This window comes from Botryllus schlosseri, chromosome 3, assembly GCF_051294905.1.
Source record: "Botryllus schlosseri isolate E-star chromosome 3, Bs_hap1, whole genome shotgun sequence".
NCBI lineage: Eukaryota > Metazoa > Chordata > Ascidiacea > Stolidobranchia > Styelidae > Botryllus > Botryllus schlosseri.
In genome coordinates, this window is record NC_137238.1 from 3,641,024 (window position 1) to 3,659,931 (window position 18,908).

General features: G+C 37.7%; 2 protein-coding genes and 1 long non-coding RNA gene across 6 annotated transcripts in view; 2 read left to right on the plus strand and 1 right to left on the minus strand.

The window, feature by feature from the left end:
- LOC145435605 (activating signal cointegrator 1 complex subunit 3-like) overlaps positions 1-18,908 on the minus strand; it is a 193,456-nt gene that overhangs the window by 101,254 nt on the left and 73,294 nt on the right. The gene's annotated exons all lie outside the window — the stretch shown is intronic.
- LOC145435609 (uncharacterized) lies at positions 190-8,212 on the plus strand. Its single transcript, XM_080312899.1, has 5 exons — positions 190-432; positions 1,803-2,024; positions 5,755-6,750; positions 7,513-7,627; positions 7,700-8,212. Exons 1-5 carry the CDS (start codon positions 375-377, stop codon positions 7,746-7,748), a joined length of 1,440 nt encoding a protein of 479 aa, XP_080169025.1. The 5' UTR covers positions 190-374; the 3' UTR covers positions 7,749-8,212.
- LOC145435620 (uncharacterized) lies at positions 16,813-17,609 on the plus strand. Its single transcript, XR_013913911.1, has 2 exons — positions 16,813-16,924; positions 16,991-17,609. It is a non-coding gene; the product is annotated as an uncharacterized LOC145435620 (long non-coding RNA).

The following is an 18,908-nucleotide window of genomic DNA, read 5'->3' on the forward strand; positions in this document are numbered from 1 at the left end:
ATCATCGTGCTACAGTTCAGTGTCATATTGAATATACCAGATTGACGATATTGAACTGTTCCATCACAAGACGATTTCTATTGGCCAGTGGAAGGTAACTTTGGCAGTCAGAAGAAGAATGAATGACAAGTTTCAGTAGTGCATCTATTCAGGATTTAAAAATTGGAAAGACCTATATGGTGTGTGCATTTCAAGTTTATCGTGTTCATATTCTAGCTTTTAGTGATAAACATGGAGTACATCCAGGAGACCAAGAAGATCCCGTAAATTCCAGGCTGTGTATAATAAACATTCGATATATTAGAAGTCTTTTCAAATTCGAATCTCGCAGCTGCATTAGGTTGTGTTTAAAGAAGGAGACCTCAACAAGACATATGGAGTTAGTCTCACGCAGGATAACCATGATGTGCTTCTGGATCAGTCTACCTGCAGGTAATTTCGATTTGACAGAAATGTAAAATGATGTAATTCCATGGCACTATTATTATGTCTATACATTGTGTGCATACATACGAAAATAAAGTGAATATTCGGTTTGATATAACAGGTGGGCATATAATTTTAATAGCACATGTACAAGCCTAGCTTTATTCAATACTTCAGTTGATCGATTTTAATTTAGGATTCAAGCTCAAATGATTACAGACAGTAAAGTGCAAATCGTTATATCGACAAGAACAGAGGTTACTAGCTCGAAAGTGCTGAAGGCCACTGTTTAATCTTGATCACAAGTTAATATTACCGATATCAGTTTGGCCCAAATGGTATGCTGCGAAGGCAAGATTTGGTAGGCTGATCTGGTATGGGATCTTTTGAAATTGTGTAAGGTTTGCGAGCTTTTGGTAGCATATGGATCCTACTGGCTTGCCACGCAGTTGCACAATGGTGACTATCGCTGCGTCTGGTTGATTTCGACCACACGCCACAATTGAGCCGCGACTGATCAAACATATACCGTTGCTTGTGCAAATATGTCAATATTACATTCCAGATTCTAGGTAACTGAACATATTGAAACCTACTTGCCTCACTTGTACGATATAGTTTTGGCAAACCCAGCGTTATTAGGATATCAGGGTTGTGACCAAGTCACAAGGTTCCGAGTCACAAGTCAATCTCCCGTTTATAGTTTTGACTCGAGTAAAGTCGAGTCATTCTCAATTCACCACCGAGTCAAGTCCGAGTCCAAGTCACGGAGTAGAGTGTCGAGTCTGAGTCACAGTGCTTTGACTCGAGTCCGAGTCCAAGTCACTATGTTGACAGTGCAGTTCCGAGTTAATGCCATGCAAAACCCACTTTTTACAACTTTGCTCGGTGATATCGAGTGCATTGCATTCACAATATACTTACTGTCCTCACTTTTAACAGTCTCTGGTAGCATTTGCAAGTACCAGTCCAGTACGGATAGAAAAAATAATAATAGTGTGATAACTTTACTGTTCTTCGAAAATACAACGACATCCCTGTCTTGGTAGACCCAGTCTCGAACCATATGACTTGGTTCAAGTCATGCGCAATGACTCGAGTACATGTCGAATCATTACACAAATTGACTCCAGTTGAGTCATTTTTCATTTTTGTGAAAATGACTTGAGTCAAGTCACCAAAGAATCGCGACTCGAGTCATTACAACCCTGTTGGATTAAAGCAAATTAGAAATCTTAATCCACATTTTTTTTCAATTCAGAATTATACAGGTTTGCTCAAGAAGTTACTGGCGTATCATTCGAGATTACCCGGCCCACTGGCAAATTATAGATTACCATTTACAGCTCACTAACCACCTTCACAATTTTTTCCAGTCTACGGAATAATCACCCAAAACGGTGATGGCTGTACAGGCAGTACCATCGACGAGATGACTGAAAGAACTGGTGAATTATTTGTCAGCAACGACGATAACCGAGACTGTGATTGGACCTTCCACTTGCCAGGGCACCTCCAAGCCAATGCAATAATAATGCATATCATGGATGTAGATATCGATTGCAACAAAGGATATTTAGGGTTTACTGATCAATACGGTAATTACTAGGGCAAGTTTTTGCAACTTTTGCAACTTTTTTTTACAGCTTCCGGAAGCTTCGTAAATAGGGTGGAGTGAAAAATGGAAAATTTTGAATTTCAAAACGGACACTTGATATGTGGTGCCAAATTAAAAAAAAATAATTTCTATATTAATTTTGGGCTCGTGCACCCTCTAGTGGTCGTGCAATTGCAACGAACGAGCCACAAATATCAAATTTTGATATATATTGATTACCGCTTATGCTAGAAAGCTGGTTCTGGGCTTAAAAGATGCGGAAGCAACAAGTTTCTATCTCACTTCCACAGAACTTCGTCTTCAAAATGAACAGAAAAAAAGTTACGAGCAAATTTTTGATCTTTAGACCATTTTTCGGTAAAAATTACGCACTGAAGCAGGCTACGAGGCCAAAAGCGTGTAGTGATTGATCTTATGACTGACAGCTCTATATTAAAAGCACATAAATTGCAAATACATATTGAAAACACAAAAACACCAATTCTATATTGAAACAAGATATACTTCGAATATGGTTTCACTACCAGAGTATTATTATGCACAAACTTTAAAATCTTGTTTTGTAATAAAGGATTTCATCTGCTTTCGAGGTTTCAGTTTTTGTGTGATGAGGCCATCTCTACGTTCAAATCCCGACACATGGGCAATCGGCATATGCTTCGGTCACCACTTTAACGTCTCTTTCCACTGCCTGGTTGTGCCAAGGATGATTGATCCTTAATGGTGATGACCTTGGATTTTCCAGCTCGAGATATGAAAAGTTTTTGATTGCTGGTGGCTGTTCCACATCTTTTAGATGAAAGTTGGCAATTAAGTGGTATGATTTGGCCTTGATGTTTATAATTGGGATTTTTAACAATCTGATTCTAGTATCAACGTTGTTTTTAGGTTTCGGTTCATTATCATATCCTCCTTCTAAGTCGTCAATTGCAATATGATATTCTGTTTGATCTGCTCATAGTTGTAGTCTTGCAAGTCTTCTGAGGCCTTCATCATCATCACCGAGCATTCCCAGATGTGCAAAACATGCCTTTTGTTGTAGCAAAGATAGTGCAAGGTTACGAATTGTGTATTAGAAAGCTTTTGTAACATGGGAAACTATGTTGCAGAAGTTTTTAGCACCATCAACAATGGAATCGTGCCTTTTTATTTCAAACCATGACGGACAATAAACCTCAATGCAGAATTGAGCAAGATAGTTCAGATTGCTTGATGGATGACTCTGTCGCACATAGCAACTCAATATTCGGCATGTTATATGTGGGACTGAATCACCCATAATTGTGCCTTTTTATTTCAAACCATGACAGAAAATAAACCTCCATGCAGAATTGAGTAAGATAGTTCAGATTACCTGATTGATGACTCTGTCCCACATAGAACATGCCAAATTTTGACGTTCTATACATAGCATACATGTGCGACAGAGTCATCCATCAAGCAATCTGAACTATCTTGCTTAATTCTGCATGGAGTTTTATTATCCATCATGGTCTGAAATAAAAAGTCACAATTGTTGATGGTACTGAAGCTTGTGCAAAATAGTTTCCCATATTACAAAGCTTTCTGATACACGAATTCGCAACCTTGCACTACCTTTGCTACAACGAAAAGCATATTTTGCACATCCGGATAATGTTTTTTGGGAATGCTCGGTGATGATGATGAAGGCCTCGGAAGACTTGCAAGATTACAACTATGAGCAGATCAAACAGAACACCAGATTCCAATTAGCGACTTTGAAGGAGGATATGTTAATGAAACAAAACCTAAAAACAACGTTGACACTAGAATCAGATTGTTTAAAATCCCAATTATAAACATCAAGGTCAAATCATACCACTAAATTGTCAACTTGAATCAAAAAGATATGGAACAGCCATGAGCAATCAAAAACTCACCATATCTCGAGATGGAAAATCTAAGGTCATCTCCTCAAACATCCCTGGCACAACCAGGCAGTGGAAAGAGACGTTAAAGTGGTGATCAAATCATCTGCCCATGTGTCGGGATTTAACCGTAGAGATGGCTTAATCAGAGAAAAACTGAAGTCTCAAAAACAGATGAAATCCTTTATTACGAAACAAGATTTTAAAGTTTGTGCATAATAATACTCTGGTAGTGAAACCATATTCGAAATATATCTTTTTTCAATATAGAATTGATGTTTTTCTGTTTTCAATATGGATTTGCAATTTATGTGCTTTTAATATAGAGTTGTCAGTCAAAAGATCAATCACTACACGCTTTTGGCCTCGTACCCTGCTTCAGTGCGTAATTTTACCGAAAAATGGTCTAAAAAACAAAAATTTGCTCGTAACTTTTTTTCTGTTCATTTTGAAGACGAAGTTCTGTGGAAGTGAGATAAAAACTTGTTGCTTCCGCATCTTTTGAGCCCAAAACCAGCTTTCTAGCGGAAGCGGTCATCAATATATAGCAAAATTAGCTATTTTTGGCTCGTTCGGTGCAATTGCACGACCACTGGAGGGTGCACGAGCCCAAAATTATTACAGAAATTATTTTTTTTTAATTTGGCACCACATATCAAGTGTCCGTTTTGAAATTCAAAATTTTCCATTTTTCACTCCACCCTATTCGTAAATACTCATAATGTATGTAGTATGGTGTTTTAATCTGTTTGGAGGAGTTTTATGTTGCAACTTTTGTCTATATTTTTCATGCAACTTTTTTCTGCAATTTTTATCAAGTATTGCGCAAAATATGCTATAAAACTATAATAAAGACTAAATTAATGGATTTCAAGTGACAATGCGGCCCACCATAGGCGCCGGACGCAGGTATACTGGGCATGCCGTGTTTACCTAGCAATTTTTTTCGGGTGTGCGGCATACTCACTATTCCGTTAGTCATGAAACTCCTTGAACTAACTGGTAAATTGTGCGAACCCAATGTAAATAAAAATGTAACCATGATCGATTGAATAGCGAAGGAAGAAACGGAACAAGCAGACACCATACAAATTTTAAACTGCCGGAACCTTTCGAGTATCTCATACCCTCATGATTTCAAAAAAAATGTTTAAATGCAACTTGTGCAATTTTTGGTAAAATTAAAAAAATAAATGCAACTTTCTCAGGTTTTTAGTGCAACAAAAACTTGCCCTAGTAATTACTAATCTAAAATATTTCGGCTTACAGATATGAAGCAGATTGCTCACATCATTTTGCTTGAGCAGTACTTCAACTGTGCATGAAATTGGAACAAATTTGGTAAGATTAACCCTTTGGCGGCCTCTAATTAATTGAATCTCAAGTGAACAAACATAACATGAACATTATCATGGAGCTGCTGCTTTATGTTAGTTACCTAATGCTTATGTCGCAGCTAATAACTAATGATTTTGTAGAATACTTTTGATAAACTGATCATCAACTGAAAACGTATTGTGACGATAACATGAAAATTAATTGAAACCAAGAAACAGATGGGTATATGAATGAAGAAAGCGATGATAGATTGTAAAGCATCTATTCATTGACGAACGCTCAAAATGACATAAATGGTGTAGGAAAGTGGCTATTAATCAAATCCATGGGAACAGATGATTGGCCATGAACAACATTGACGTAAATGCAACGCTCATTCAAGCCATAACAATTATTGTGTAGCAGTTACCAGCTTACAGCTTTTACTGGCAATGCCATGATTTCCACTGCAGAATGAACACATCACAATATTACTATCAACAGGACCTGGATGTGGATTATGCGAAAAGGTAGACATTCCAACAGATTTCTGCCAAGTGTACATTGAAGAAAATGTCTGTACAGAAGTTGAAATATGGCAGGCCGTAGCACTCCACTACCCGCAGTGTACGCACAACATAATCCACCGAGGCACACGAGATCTATCGTTGCATTTAGTAACAACGGGAGCAAGCTGGAGAGAATTCACGCTGGAATACACGTTGCATTCATGTACAGGTTCCACGAATCCGGCGGTACCGGTACTCGGCTTAGGGCCGCCAATTAAAAAGGGCATATTGTCGTCAAAATTTTTTCCGCATGGTTGTCCGGTTACGTTACCGCAAGAAGAAAAGACTACAGCACTGTTTGTAGAAGATGATACGACTTCTGATATGAGTAGAGAAGAACATTTGCTCTCTACCATTGAAAATACAGATACAACGAGCGTGGAAGATACCGCTCAATATCAAACTACAACGGACGGCAACACGATCAAATCAACAACTGAGACAGCAACCACAAGCAACAAACTTACAGCTAAACAACCATTCACGACAGAGGAAGACAGACTAACAGAAAAGACTTCAACTTCAGATGAAGATTTGAGTGGCGAAAGATATACCATACAAAGTACTGAAAGACTGCAATTGGTGATAAATGTAGACAAAAATTCTCATAACCCTGCAAACCCGACTGAAGCGAATAGCGAGGTGGTCAAGCCATCGACTGGAGCAAGTACTACAAGCAACATGTTCACCACAAAACAACCATTTACAGAAGAGTATGATGAAACAAAAAGTCAGAACTTGAATTCCAAGGAAGATTCAAGTTATACAGCATATGATGTCCAAAGTACTGAAATAATGCGCTTAGTAACAACAGAAGATGGCAGTAATCGGGGAAGCCAACCAATCCTGTCAACGAGAGCTCTAAATAACAGAACAGCCATGCTGAGAGATACAATAGCCACAGCAACAGAGGGATACCACACACAATCAGGTAAGCAAAGCAGTTCCAAATGGAGATGATCGCAGGTGTCCAACAGTCAACATTTAGTAGGCCATAATTCAAATAATTTCAAGTCGAGACATAATGAATGTGTCACTGCGAATACAGCTCACGTCAAGCTGTAATCAAGGATTACGTTTGTGGGCGTAGCACTTCGATATGGTTTAAAAATAATTCAAGCTATCCAATGTCATGTCTATTGACGGGCAAAAGAAACCCCGGATTCGGAACCCAGTCAATTCAGTTTTCATGACATATAAATCCTTTCCAGCATGTACAATTGAATCAACATGAATAATAGAACCTAATATTGGGCATAACTGGCCACTGACTTGAACGAGGCAATTTTCGTGCTAAGAGATCCGGTTCAAATGGAAGTGATAATGCAAAAAGTACTACAATTGTTCTAGCACTCAGCTCGCTTATTCAAGAACCACACTCATTCTTTTGAATGCAATTGCCAAGATGCAAGATACCCTGAACATAGGTGGTGCACATGCCATCCATTCTCATTCAGTTGATCTTGAAGATCAGACAGAAATGATACTTGGAAATTTATAACGAGACACTGTAGCAGTTAACTGTGTATTTTAATAACAAAGCATTGAAGTTTCCTTGGACTGGGAAGGTTTTCGTGCTTTTCTAATCCGGCGAACAACTATTTTCGATCTCAAGATGCATTTAGGCTGTTAACTAACCAGCCATTTGAATACTGTCAATTTATATCTTATGTTTTATTACCCGGCGATACAGATCAACCCAGTGGCAAACCAAGTGAAGACGCAAGTAATATCTGGATTACGGTGATAATTCTTGGAGTGTTGCTATTATTAGGCATCGTAACGCTCATCGCATTGATAATCAGAAAGTAAGATTTGGCAAAATTGCGATCGCGACAAGTTAATATGTGGTCTTCAACGTATCCTTATCTCTTTTGCAGGAAATGGCATAATGACAAATATCATTCTGGAACAATTCACAATACATAGTCAACAGATCATTGCAGACTGACAGCTGAAAACGCGACCAGAGAGATGATTTACTGTGGCTTGCAACTGGTCTCCCTTTGACTGGATGCTTTCAATAAACTAAACCATATTTCTACTTGCTCATTTGGCCTTTTCCAAAATAGGGGCTGCCAATGCGGATTGGTGATTCGCATTATAGTGTGGCTGAAGAATAACGCCAAATGTGATGTATGCTGCTATCCTACTCATTTTCCATTTTCCAGTGATGCAATCGGGTTTGCTCATCGATGGCTGGATTTTTGGATCGCCGGTCGCATGTCATTTAAAGACTGCAGAGGGCGAAACCGGAGCTCCAACCATTCAGCTACGAGTACTGTCAAACCCTATAAGTGATATAAGTAGGCCTAATGATTGGTTTCATGTGTTTAGGCACCCTTTGTAGTTCAGTTCACTTCATTGTTGTAATAAATTACTTGCTTTCACAATTTGGTGTCCGTATGGTACATTATTTGGCTTAAGGTACACCCTTCATGACACGGAGTTGAAACATCATGGGCCATACTTGTTCAATTGGATGGGGAGGAACACACGAACTGACAGTGTATTGAAATAAATTCATTACCCATACTGCACATGGAAATTGGAAACACAGAGCTTCAATATGGAACACTATTGACACATTGCATGGAAATGTGCGCCACATTAACACTGATGTAGTAATGTTGAGTTGAACAGTTTATATGATTTTAGGAGTCTTGACAGTGGCACTAGAACTGGTAGTAAAACGTTTTTGCAAACAGAACCGAGCCACTTGCAAGCACGTCAGATTACATACAATATTGATGCCATTATAGGGAGATTGCTTTTGAAACAAGGCATCTGTTGTATCGTGGTTGTAGATTTTGTCTCTGTTGCCAGTGTCTATTGAAGATTAAGACCAACACCAAGACTTTAAAGTGTCATAAATAGCTGGTTCGTGGTACAGAAACAGAACTTAAAGATGGCTTTCATTACAACATCCATTGCAGCAATACATTTAGGACTTTTCGGGTACCTCTTTTAAAGAGTTATCGGCGCACTAAAGGGATTTAAACAGATTCACAATGTAAACCAATATGGTAAAGTACGACGTAGCAATAGAGACCTTGATGTTCAATGCATTCCGTTTCAATTAAGCGATTACCAATATTTCCTTTCGATTAATACTAATCCGCACGTTGGAAGATGGTTTGAAAGATCAACACTCCCAAACAGAATGCAGCCTTTTCCAAAGGCCCAGGATGACTACGTCAACACAGGAAGCTGCAGCAGATCATCATTATCATAAAACCATTTCTACAGATGATCAGGAAGGGAAAATACGGAACATTAAATAGTTGATCGTTCCACAGTAAACATTACCAAACTGAAGTTCAGAAGATATCAGTCGCTTGTTAAGTCAAGTCAAAAGAAGAGATTGTGGGACCATCGCCATGAATCAGATTACAAAATACAAATTCATCTTGATGCTGTGGATCCCTATTCAAACAGGCAAGTTTTTCACTACTGGTAATACAATAGGAATAGGAATATTGGCTGGAATGATAAAGCAACGTAATTCATTGGAAAGATTGGCGTTATTAAATCGTTTAGAACTATGAACGTCTGGTGGGATTTAAACAACATCGTTCAATATCACAGTATGAGATGAGATGTTTCTCCAAGCAAGAGGTTCTATTTATTCAGAAGATGAGTTTGCCGATTCTCTACCTTTTTGCAGACTAGCATCACATTAGGGCTGTTCAAAAAAAACTTTTTTTCCTGAATCTTGCTGCCTTGTTCGGTATATAATCCAAGAATTATCATCGAAAAACTCGAATAACTCCGCTTCTACAGGTTGGAATTGAGTCAAATTTATTTTTCATTGTGTTTGAAGGCAGCTCAACAATTTCATGGGGTTGACAGAAAAATTCGAAAAAATACATAAATTTTGGCATTTTTAGTAAATTCAAAATTTGCAAACCGTTAGATATCCGCGATTACCGGTTGGAATGAATTCAAATTTGGTGTGCGTCGTTTTTTAAGGAAAGATAACGATTAAACTACCCAGCCAGCAAGATTCAGGAAAAAAGTTTTTTTTTAACAGCCCTACATCACATTTTACACGTGCAAAGTATACATAAATATCAAATATCAAAATATCAACATCAATTGAAAGGGTATAGAAATATAATTTTTGCAAGTGCGCAATTTTCACTTCAGTCTGATGTTATAAAGTCAATCATAAATCATTTATATGACTCTAAAAGTTCTAAACCATTGGTTTCCGAAAGGGGGCTATATCACCCCATGGGGAAGATTTTGAGAAAGAAGGGGGCACAAATAACAAATGAGTCGATTGTGGCGCGTAAAGGTTCAAAGGTTCAGTCAATGTTATTGATAGACAAGCGACTCAATGCTTGACTCATTTTAGCATAGGAAAGGTGAAAAGGAAGGTTGGGCCTCACTGTTCAAAACCGAAATTTGTATACTACACGGTGATTTCCTAGCATATTACGTGTGGACCCCTTATTTCTCAATCTACATGTCAAGGCCTTCTTATAAATATTCTCACACATTCGAATTTTGATGCACCCAGTATTTACTACCAAGATACTGACAATGACATGTCAGAATGCTGTACGATCGGAAACAAGACAAGACTACACATGTCACAAGACGGGTTCCAGTTGTGGCTTTGATCTCAGCTCCATGAACTTGGCTAGACCTCCAACAGATTAAACAGTATTCTAGGCAGACTAACGGTTATTATGGTTACCTTTTTTTCTGCAATAAAGTTTGCAGACCCCTGACCTACACAATGTGATGGTTAATATGGTGAATCCCAAATTAATGTGGTCATGTTAATATTTGGAAGAGACAAGATACATATCCGATCTGAAGCCCGATAAGGGTACCTTTGGCAATAAACTAGAAATGCAGAATATTGATGAATGATGAAATTGTTTACAGTACCAATCAAAGAAACAATACTAACCTACCCATCATAACACTCTAGAAATGTTTCTGATACAATTGGACTTGAATCGACCAATAGAGATTATGCTGTTCATAGTAACCAGGACTATATTGATGCTCACAGTTTGTCTATGCATCATCATGGGAAACATGATACAGAAATAAATTCCTTTAATATGATATCTCTCAGGATTCACTGCGTCAACTGTCAAGTTTCTACCTACAACATGTACCGTGCAACAACAGGGAGATATGGATTTCAGGACTATAAACGTCACGAAATAGACTGGAAAAAATTGCAAATTCGACCTCGAAATTTTAAACCTGGTCAAACTATCCAGAGATGTTATTCTATTCGATACAGCAAGTCTGAATTGTAAAGGTGGAGGAGCTGTCAAGTTTCCTTACAGCTCTCCGACACAAAGTTAGTACTCTTCCCTATTGTTTGGAATGAAATGAGCAAGTAGTCTAGTCATCTAAACCAGGCGTTTCCAAGCTTTTTTGATCACCTAGGCTACCCCTTCAAGTTTTGTGGATGGTTACACGTACCCGGAAAATTCCAGATGCCAATGACTGCAAGATCATTACATCAAGCTCAACTCTCTTTAAGCTACTCCATGCCTGGAATAACATGGCCAATGACTGAACCGGACAATAGGGTTGTTCAAAAATAACTTTTCTCCAGATTCCTGGGATTCATTGATGATATTGTTAATTGCCTAAAAACACGCTGCACATCAAATTTGGCTCGATTTTACCCAGTAAAAGCCGACGCAGAGACAATTGTAATTTCTGAATTTATCACCGAAATACAAATTTTAAAATTTTACTGTAAACCCTATAAAAGTGTTAAGTTGCCTAAAAGTACGATGCAATACAATTTTTGATCACTTCCAACTGGTGGAAGTGAAGTTATTGCAGTTGAAAGTTTTTAATTCGTGAAAATAGCATTGACGGTGGAAAAACCCAGAATTATTAATGAAAAACTCAAATACCTCCGCTTCTACGGGTTGGAACAGCGTCAAATTTGTTTTGCATCGTTTTCGTAAAAAACTGAACAATTCCATGAGGTTAACAGTAAAATTAGAAAAAAATTCTAATTTTTCTTCATAATAAATAATATGTTTGGATTTGCTCTGTCGGCCACTGCTGGTAGTAAGAATTGAGCTAAATTTGGTGTGCAGTGTTCTTTTTTTTTTTTGCAACCCAACAATTTAATCAGGGAATCCCAAGAAACCGGAAAAAAGTTTCTTTTACGCGACCCTACTGGACGAGGTAGTCACAGCCCCACTCATGACGTCATTCGCAATAAATAATCTGATTTTATAGTTTGTTAACAACGTATTGCCCATGCACGGACCCCTTTAAACTAGATCGCGGATCCCTAAGGGGTCGTGGACCCCAGTTTACAAACCCCTGATTGGGACCATTGCTCTTCAACATTTTCGGTTCAAATGGCGAACTCTCAAAGTTATTGTGATGAAGTCAAACACCGTGTTCACATGACAGGTAGACTGAGGTAAAAAGTGGCAAGAAAAATCTTTATGCATATCATGATGTCAATTAAACTGGGAGCTGTCGGTGACAGTTCAATTATGGCTCTTGGTAATATTTATTGTCATAAAACAGCATTCAGACAGAGTTGAGAAAATGAAAACGATGCTATTTAATGACCGTTTTGTTGTTTCACAATATTACCAAATATCCATCGGTTGAAACCTACATATTTATATATTACTGCAGTATTTACAGCCACATAGCACCAACAGGCAGATTCCTCCTTCAAAGTTCACAGACGTTTCGAAATTATGAAAATATTTCCATAAAAATCAGTTTTGTACCAGAACTGTGTCTAGACTGTCCGTATTTAATGGTATACAAAGTTTAACGCCGGCTCATACATATATGGATGGATCGGGGCAGGGTCATTCCATCCCAAATCAACCAAATTTTTTTCAAAAGATAACCCTATGGTCATGGATTTTATTCAAATCTCACACAAAAGGAGACAGTGATCTCCTGATCAGAAAAAACTTGATTTTATCGAAATCGGATAAGTCGTTGAGATTTTATCGCAGTGAGAAAAATACCACTTTTTGCGTTCATTGAACCATGTCAAAATGGCATTTCTGAACAACTTATTTTGCATGGATCTTTATACATGATGGGCTTGAGTTTTCGTGGGTGAATCAACGTTTTTGAGACCGCTGTTAAGTGAACTTTGAATGTGAACAATAATATGCTGGATATTTCAAAAGTTTATGGGTCAAATGAGCAGAGACGGTTGGACCCCCAAGGAAATCAGTCCTGCATGACAGAATTTTCTGGGCCGAATTGTGAAAAAAGGTATACCTCAAATTTATTGAGTAAGGTATCAAATGAAAGCTAAGAACAAATACAATGCAGTAATAGGAATCCCAATAGTGATTTCAAGGATCTAAGCAGTGTTATAGCAAGAAAACTAAGGCCATGATATTTCCCCCGTGTCAGAAGGTATTTTGGGGGGCATAATTTATACAGCTGCTTGGTTACGTGATTAAGTATATTAATTAGCTAGCACTGTCCATTTCCTTCCATGGTGCAAGTGATATCAAACATTTAATCAAGTTATTATTCAGTCAAAGATATAAGGAAGTGCCTAGTTCTATATTATACATAACATTTCACTCTAACATGTCCGAGTAACCAATACATAGACAGTCATAGACAGAACCCCTGAGTGTGCCTTTTGGGGTGTTGTTGTTTCGTGACACAAGATTTTAATTCATGAAGTTGCATGTGGTGCATTTTCGGAATGCAAAATTTTGAATCATTGAAAATATCATAGGATTGCTTTACAAAGCACAATCAGTTGCAAATATTGCTTTGTAATTTGTGTCATAATTCGTATCTAACCGTTCTTTCTTTGAGCACCTCGTCTATCCTTAGATTAAATTACCAGCTACTGGTTAATATCAGAAAAAGAATTATATTAGGCCTACTTTGTTGCGCTTTTATGTTACTTTTCTTCGCACGTCACTTGTTGCTGTAATGCCACAAAATGAACGTAGGGTGAGATTGATTAGGCATGTGCTCCCAAATTCCATCTTCATCTTGTCACAATTTGGTGAAATATATTTATATTCTAGCTCTCGAGATAGCGCCTCATTTGGCAAACTAATACCATTACAATCAAGCTTCTAGGTCATTGTATTTGGATTTGACACCAAATTTTGTAATGATACATCATTTTGGATAAAATATGGTTTGGGCAGGGTGGTGATACGATATTGGCCATTGTCTTTGAACAGTTCGTCATTCTTATACATTATCTTTAAAACCGCAATTCTCGATCATTTGTCTCCATTAGTTTAAAAATCATCTGTAAGTAGTTAATTTGGTCATTTTAATCCTTAGGCCTACTAATAGAAAACAATCAAACTTGAATGGTCCAACAAATATGGTAATCACACTGAGTGTACAAGTCAGGATATATTATAAACTTGTCAGCATACATGATATATTAAAGCATTTCTGATTGATGTATCTATCCGGTTCATGATGAGGTTGGAGAATGTGAATTCATGCAAGACGGTATACTTGTGATCAACCCACAAATTTTACTACTGTGTTTGAATACGAAAAATGGAAATTAGACATTCTCGACTTGGAAAATGTCTCTACAATTGATAATTATCAATTATAATTCATAATCTATAAACATGAACATGTACTTCGTGTTTCAAGTTTTGTTTTGCTTGAATGACTGATGAGGCACTGCCCCTACCAATGCCGGTCACAAATCTCAATTTTGCGAACAATTTCAGTTATGCACTTGGACGGGTGACGCATACATGTGACATTGAGCTTTCAAGATGAATCTTTGCCACTTAAAAAGAATAATTCCTATGGAACCAGATCATATGTGCACAGTGCAGTTATCAAAATTATCTTTTTCAACCATGCACAGCTGCTATACCGCCCGACTATTTGAACATTAATAATCTATACACAATACACCACTCACCAAAATATGAAATATAAAAAGCTGGAATATCAAGTAAGCCCTGCCCCAAGCTATTACATATGCTTAATGAAGTATTAATCTATAATTTATCAAGGTGTATAAAAAATATATAACCCAAAATACCTTTAGACACATGGGAAATATATGAATATAGTTTTCTTGTTATAACGCAGCTTAGATCCTTGAAATCACTATTGGCATTGCTTTTATTGGACAGTGCTCGTTCTTAGCTTTCATATGATACCTTACTCAATAAATTTGAAGCATACCTTTTTTCACAATTCAGCCTGAAAAAAGTCATCACGCATGACTGATTTTACTCCAGCATTACCTTTAGCCCCCCTTTCAACCCCAAACGGCTAGGTTATTATCATAATAAAAATATTCAAAATGAGTGTTAGGCTATGTACTTTCTGAAAATGTACTCCATTTAAAGCCACAGAGAAAGACTAATTTACAGTAAAATTCTAAAGTTTATGATCTAAAAAATGATGCCTCTTAACGGTTGACTGAGCACAAAAAGTGCACTTTTTCAAATCCCCATAAATCCTAAACCGCTGAATGGATTTCCGCGAAATAACTTTTGTTCAGTTTGAAATTGATCTATGTTGCTTAGGAATTGCATTTGATGTTTATTTTGAAACATGTGGTTATCTGCCTCAGTTGATTTGGGCTGGAATTACCCGGCATATATTGTAATTACATCATCAAAGTGTCTTTTTAATGTTTAAGATTATGAAACGAAAGATTATTGCAACAACACTGCCGGCGAATGTATGGTGTACAGAAGATTACGCGAGACCTATCCCAGTGAAGATGTATTAGGAGTGGTTCGCGACGAGTTTCCAAATTGTAAGAGCTACGTCATCAGACCGAAATTTAAACGAGACATAATCGTAGCACAAGCCACTACAGCCTTAACCCTACGCTACAAGCTTCTCCGTATTCCTACAGCAACAACAGCATCTACTCAAATTTTCGCATTGGCGGATAACACAGACAATTCCTTGACAACAGGTAAGGATGTTATAGAATTGGAAATTTAGAATTAAGCCAGGCGTGTCAATATTTTAGTATTTTTTCATGAAATCGGCAAGCAACGAAATTATCAACTCAATTTTGATACTTGTTGATACTAATTGGCCTGAAAAATATGAAAGTAGAAAAGTGGTACTCTTCACAGACGATTAGCAATTCACAAAATATCTTTGTTTTAGTTCCATACAGCTTAGCACAAACGTGAATCGAAACAGTGACAAGCAGAGGACAAAGAGAAAAGGGAGTAGACACAACAGCAGTACCAGACGTGAAAAAAGACACCACATCTTTTACTTTGACAAGTAATAAACTACAACATCCGTAGAACACTGCAAAAATAACACAGGCCAAATAATCAGTATCCCTGACAGTAGCAGTAGACTTTAGATTATCAAAATTGCATGGACATAAGTGGTATTTCGAACATTTCTGATTGTGAAACTTTCATTGGAGCTTAGCTAAAATTCGTAACGTATCAGGTAAACACAACAAGTAGATATATGAGCTGTGCAACCGGACACATACTGTTCCAGTAAATGGTTTATCTTTGTCACAGCTCCAGTTGACGTATCACAAACGATAAATGGACTGGTCACAGACGGAAAAGCCACAGAACAGGGAGAAGCCACAAGAGCAGTGCCGGATGAGAAGACAGACATCACTAAAGCAACACAGACAGCAGTGCCAAAGGATAATACAGCACCAAGTTTGTATTTAACTTCTTCTTGTGATAAGAGTGAATTTGACTGTTTACCATAGTAACTGATTTAATACAGTGGCTATATTACTCTGTGAAATGTAAGTTTTGACTTCTACAGTACAATAAGTCACATATAATATGTGTGCTTTTCAATCAAACATATTAACTTTCTTTAATGGAGAAGTAATGACAGAGAAGTGTCATATCGTTATTACCGTGACATAATACGTTGGAAAATCAACATTGGTCGCAATTGCCATAAATCTGAAATATTGTGTTGCTGGTGACGGCCATAGTGAATTTATAGCTACAGTACTTAATCCAGGATATCATTTAAGATCAAGAGTCAACCACAAACCAACAACCTGCTGCAACTGAAAGTTTAATGTCGAAATTAACTGGCGGTCAGATCGCTGCTATTGCCGTACCTCCAGCATTAGGAAGTCTTGTGATTATGTGAGTAGCCTGTAATTCAAATGATATCACCTTAAAGAAAACTATGAGCAAATTCTATTTTCATAGAGCAAGTTTGATACTGAGCAGAAGAAGAAATGGGATAGTCCATCGTCACGAAAGGATAATGTCTCTTGATAAAAAGGAAGAAAGCAAAGTTCAGCCTGAGCCATAGGCGCCGAGTTACGGCCACCCCATACAAAATGCTTGAACGCCCGCCGTCTATGATTTCAAAGTTTTGTATATTTCTATTGTCTGGCCAGTTCGATACGACATCAGCCCTAAGAGATCATCAGCGCTGTCAATTAGCGAGTCCCTGATATCGCGTAAATGCCTACTATTAACCATTAACCGATACGCGAGCGATTATTTGAATACATGCATAATACGCCCCAATAAATTGTTATCCGTGATTAGTAATCAGACAATCGAAGCGACGTCTTTTTCGACACGCGTTTACGACGTTGATTTCGACATTCGTGGGCTGAGGCTGAGAAACACCATCTCCTCTCGACCACACAAGCGAATTCACGTTCTCCTTCTCTTAAGGACGCGGCATGCGCCCATATTGCTCTTGCAGCAATACCACCTGGATAATTAAAATCGCACCTTCGCGCCATTTCATGATCAAATTCGACTGGCTGATCGGGGCCTCCGTAGGCCCCGGGCTGATAGTAACCAACCCCTCCCTTTTTCATCTGGCCACCCAATGTTAAAATAAAAGTCGGCGCATAAGGCCTGAGCAACGAGTTACCTATATGTAGCTGAAAGTTGTGAACTTGGTTGTATAGTGTTAACACAGAACAGCTTTACTCATCTTGATGATATTGTAATTATGATACTGGATAATATCAAAATGAACTCACAAAATCATTTGGCATTGAATACTCCCATAAATGATAGACATATAGTGTCTGTTGCTAGCATTGTTGTATTTGAACGAGTGACTGGTATCACTAAATGAATGTTGCTTTCAAGACAGAATATTTTATTGAACTTAAACACATTTCGCAACCCTCTTCCCCAGAATAGACAGCACAACCATACTGTATTTCTACAAAGATAAGCCAACCGGTTAATTCAAATACTTTTCCGAACACCAAGATTTGATTTGACAATCTATGCATGGCCCAAAAAGTGATAAAGCGCCTTGTCAAACTATGCCGACTGCCAGGCACTACGAGCCTAGTCAGACAGTGCACAGATAGTATCGTTTTTTTCAAAAATTTGGAGAAAATTGTATTGTTGCTTTTGTTGCTTGTCATCAAGCCCGGGTGTTACAAATCTGTTGTCAGACATGCTAAGTCAATCATCTCTTGTTTTTAAGCAACCCTGACATCTTTATCATTGTCAACATATATTTAGTACTTACACACTCAAGTGAATCAATGCTTATAAAAACAGAAGCTTGAACCCCTTCAGTTTTAGGTGAGACATGTACAAGACTATTTGATCGTTTATGTTGGTATACATTGGTACATCTTATCAGCCTTATCTATTCATAGATACTTATGGCCATTTCAAATAACAGTTGTTCGTAAGCGTATAGTTAAAAGTTATGGCAGTTGCCCTTATTATATTTTTCCGCTTTTGTTTTTGAAGCTTGTCAGCTTGTCAACAGCTTGGGAATTCTCACCTGTTTTCGAGCTATCAATGTTCGTGTATCAACAAAAGCTATCGACAGAAGCAAACCGCGTTTTTTAATGACATGAACGAAAAATATATTGCTTCATGTGACTGTCGTGTGCCTAACATTGCGGATGATTTTACTCACTGCCAGGTTGAGTACTGCAAGTGACCTATTGAAAAATCCAAAAAACCAGTATTTGTTTGTAGATCAGGCATTTACTGTACACAGCAGAAATAGAATTGCAACCAGACAGGCCGAGGAGAAAATCGTGACGTTACAAGGAATCAAGATGCAGTTGTTATCCCTTCTAGTGTTACGTTCTCTGATAATTCTAGTTGACTAATTAGACTAATTGGT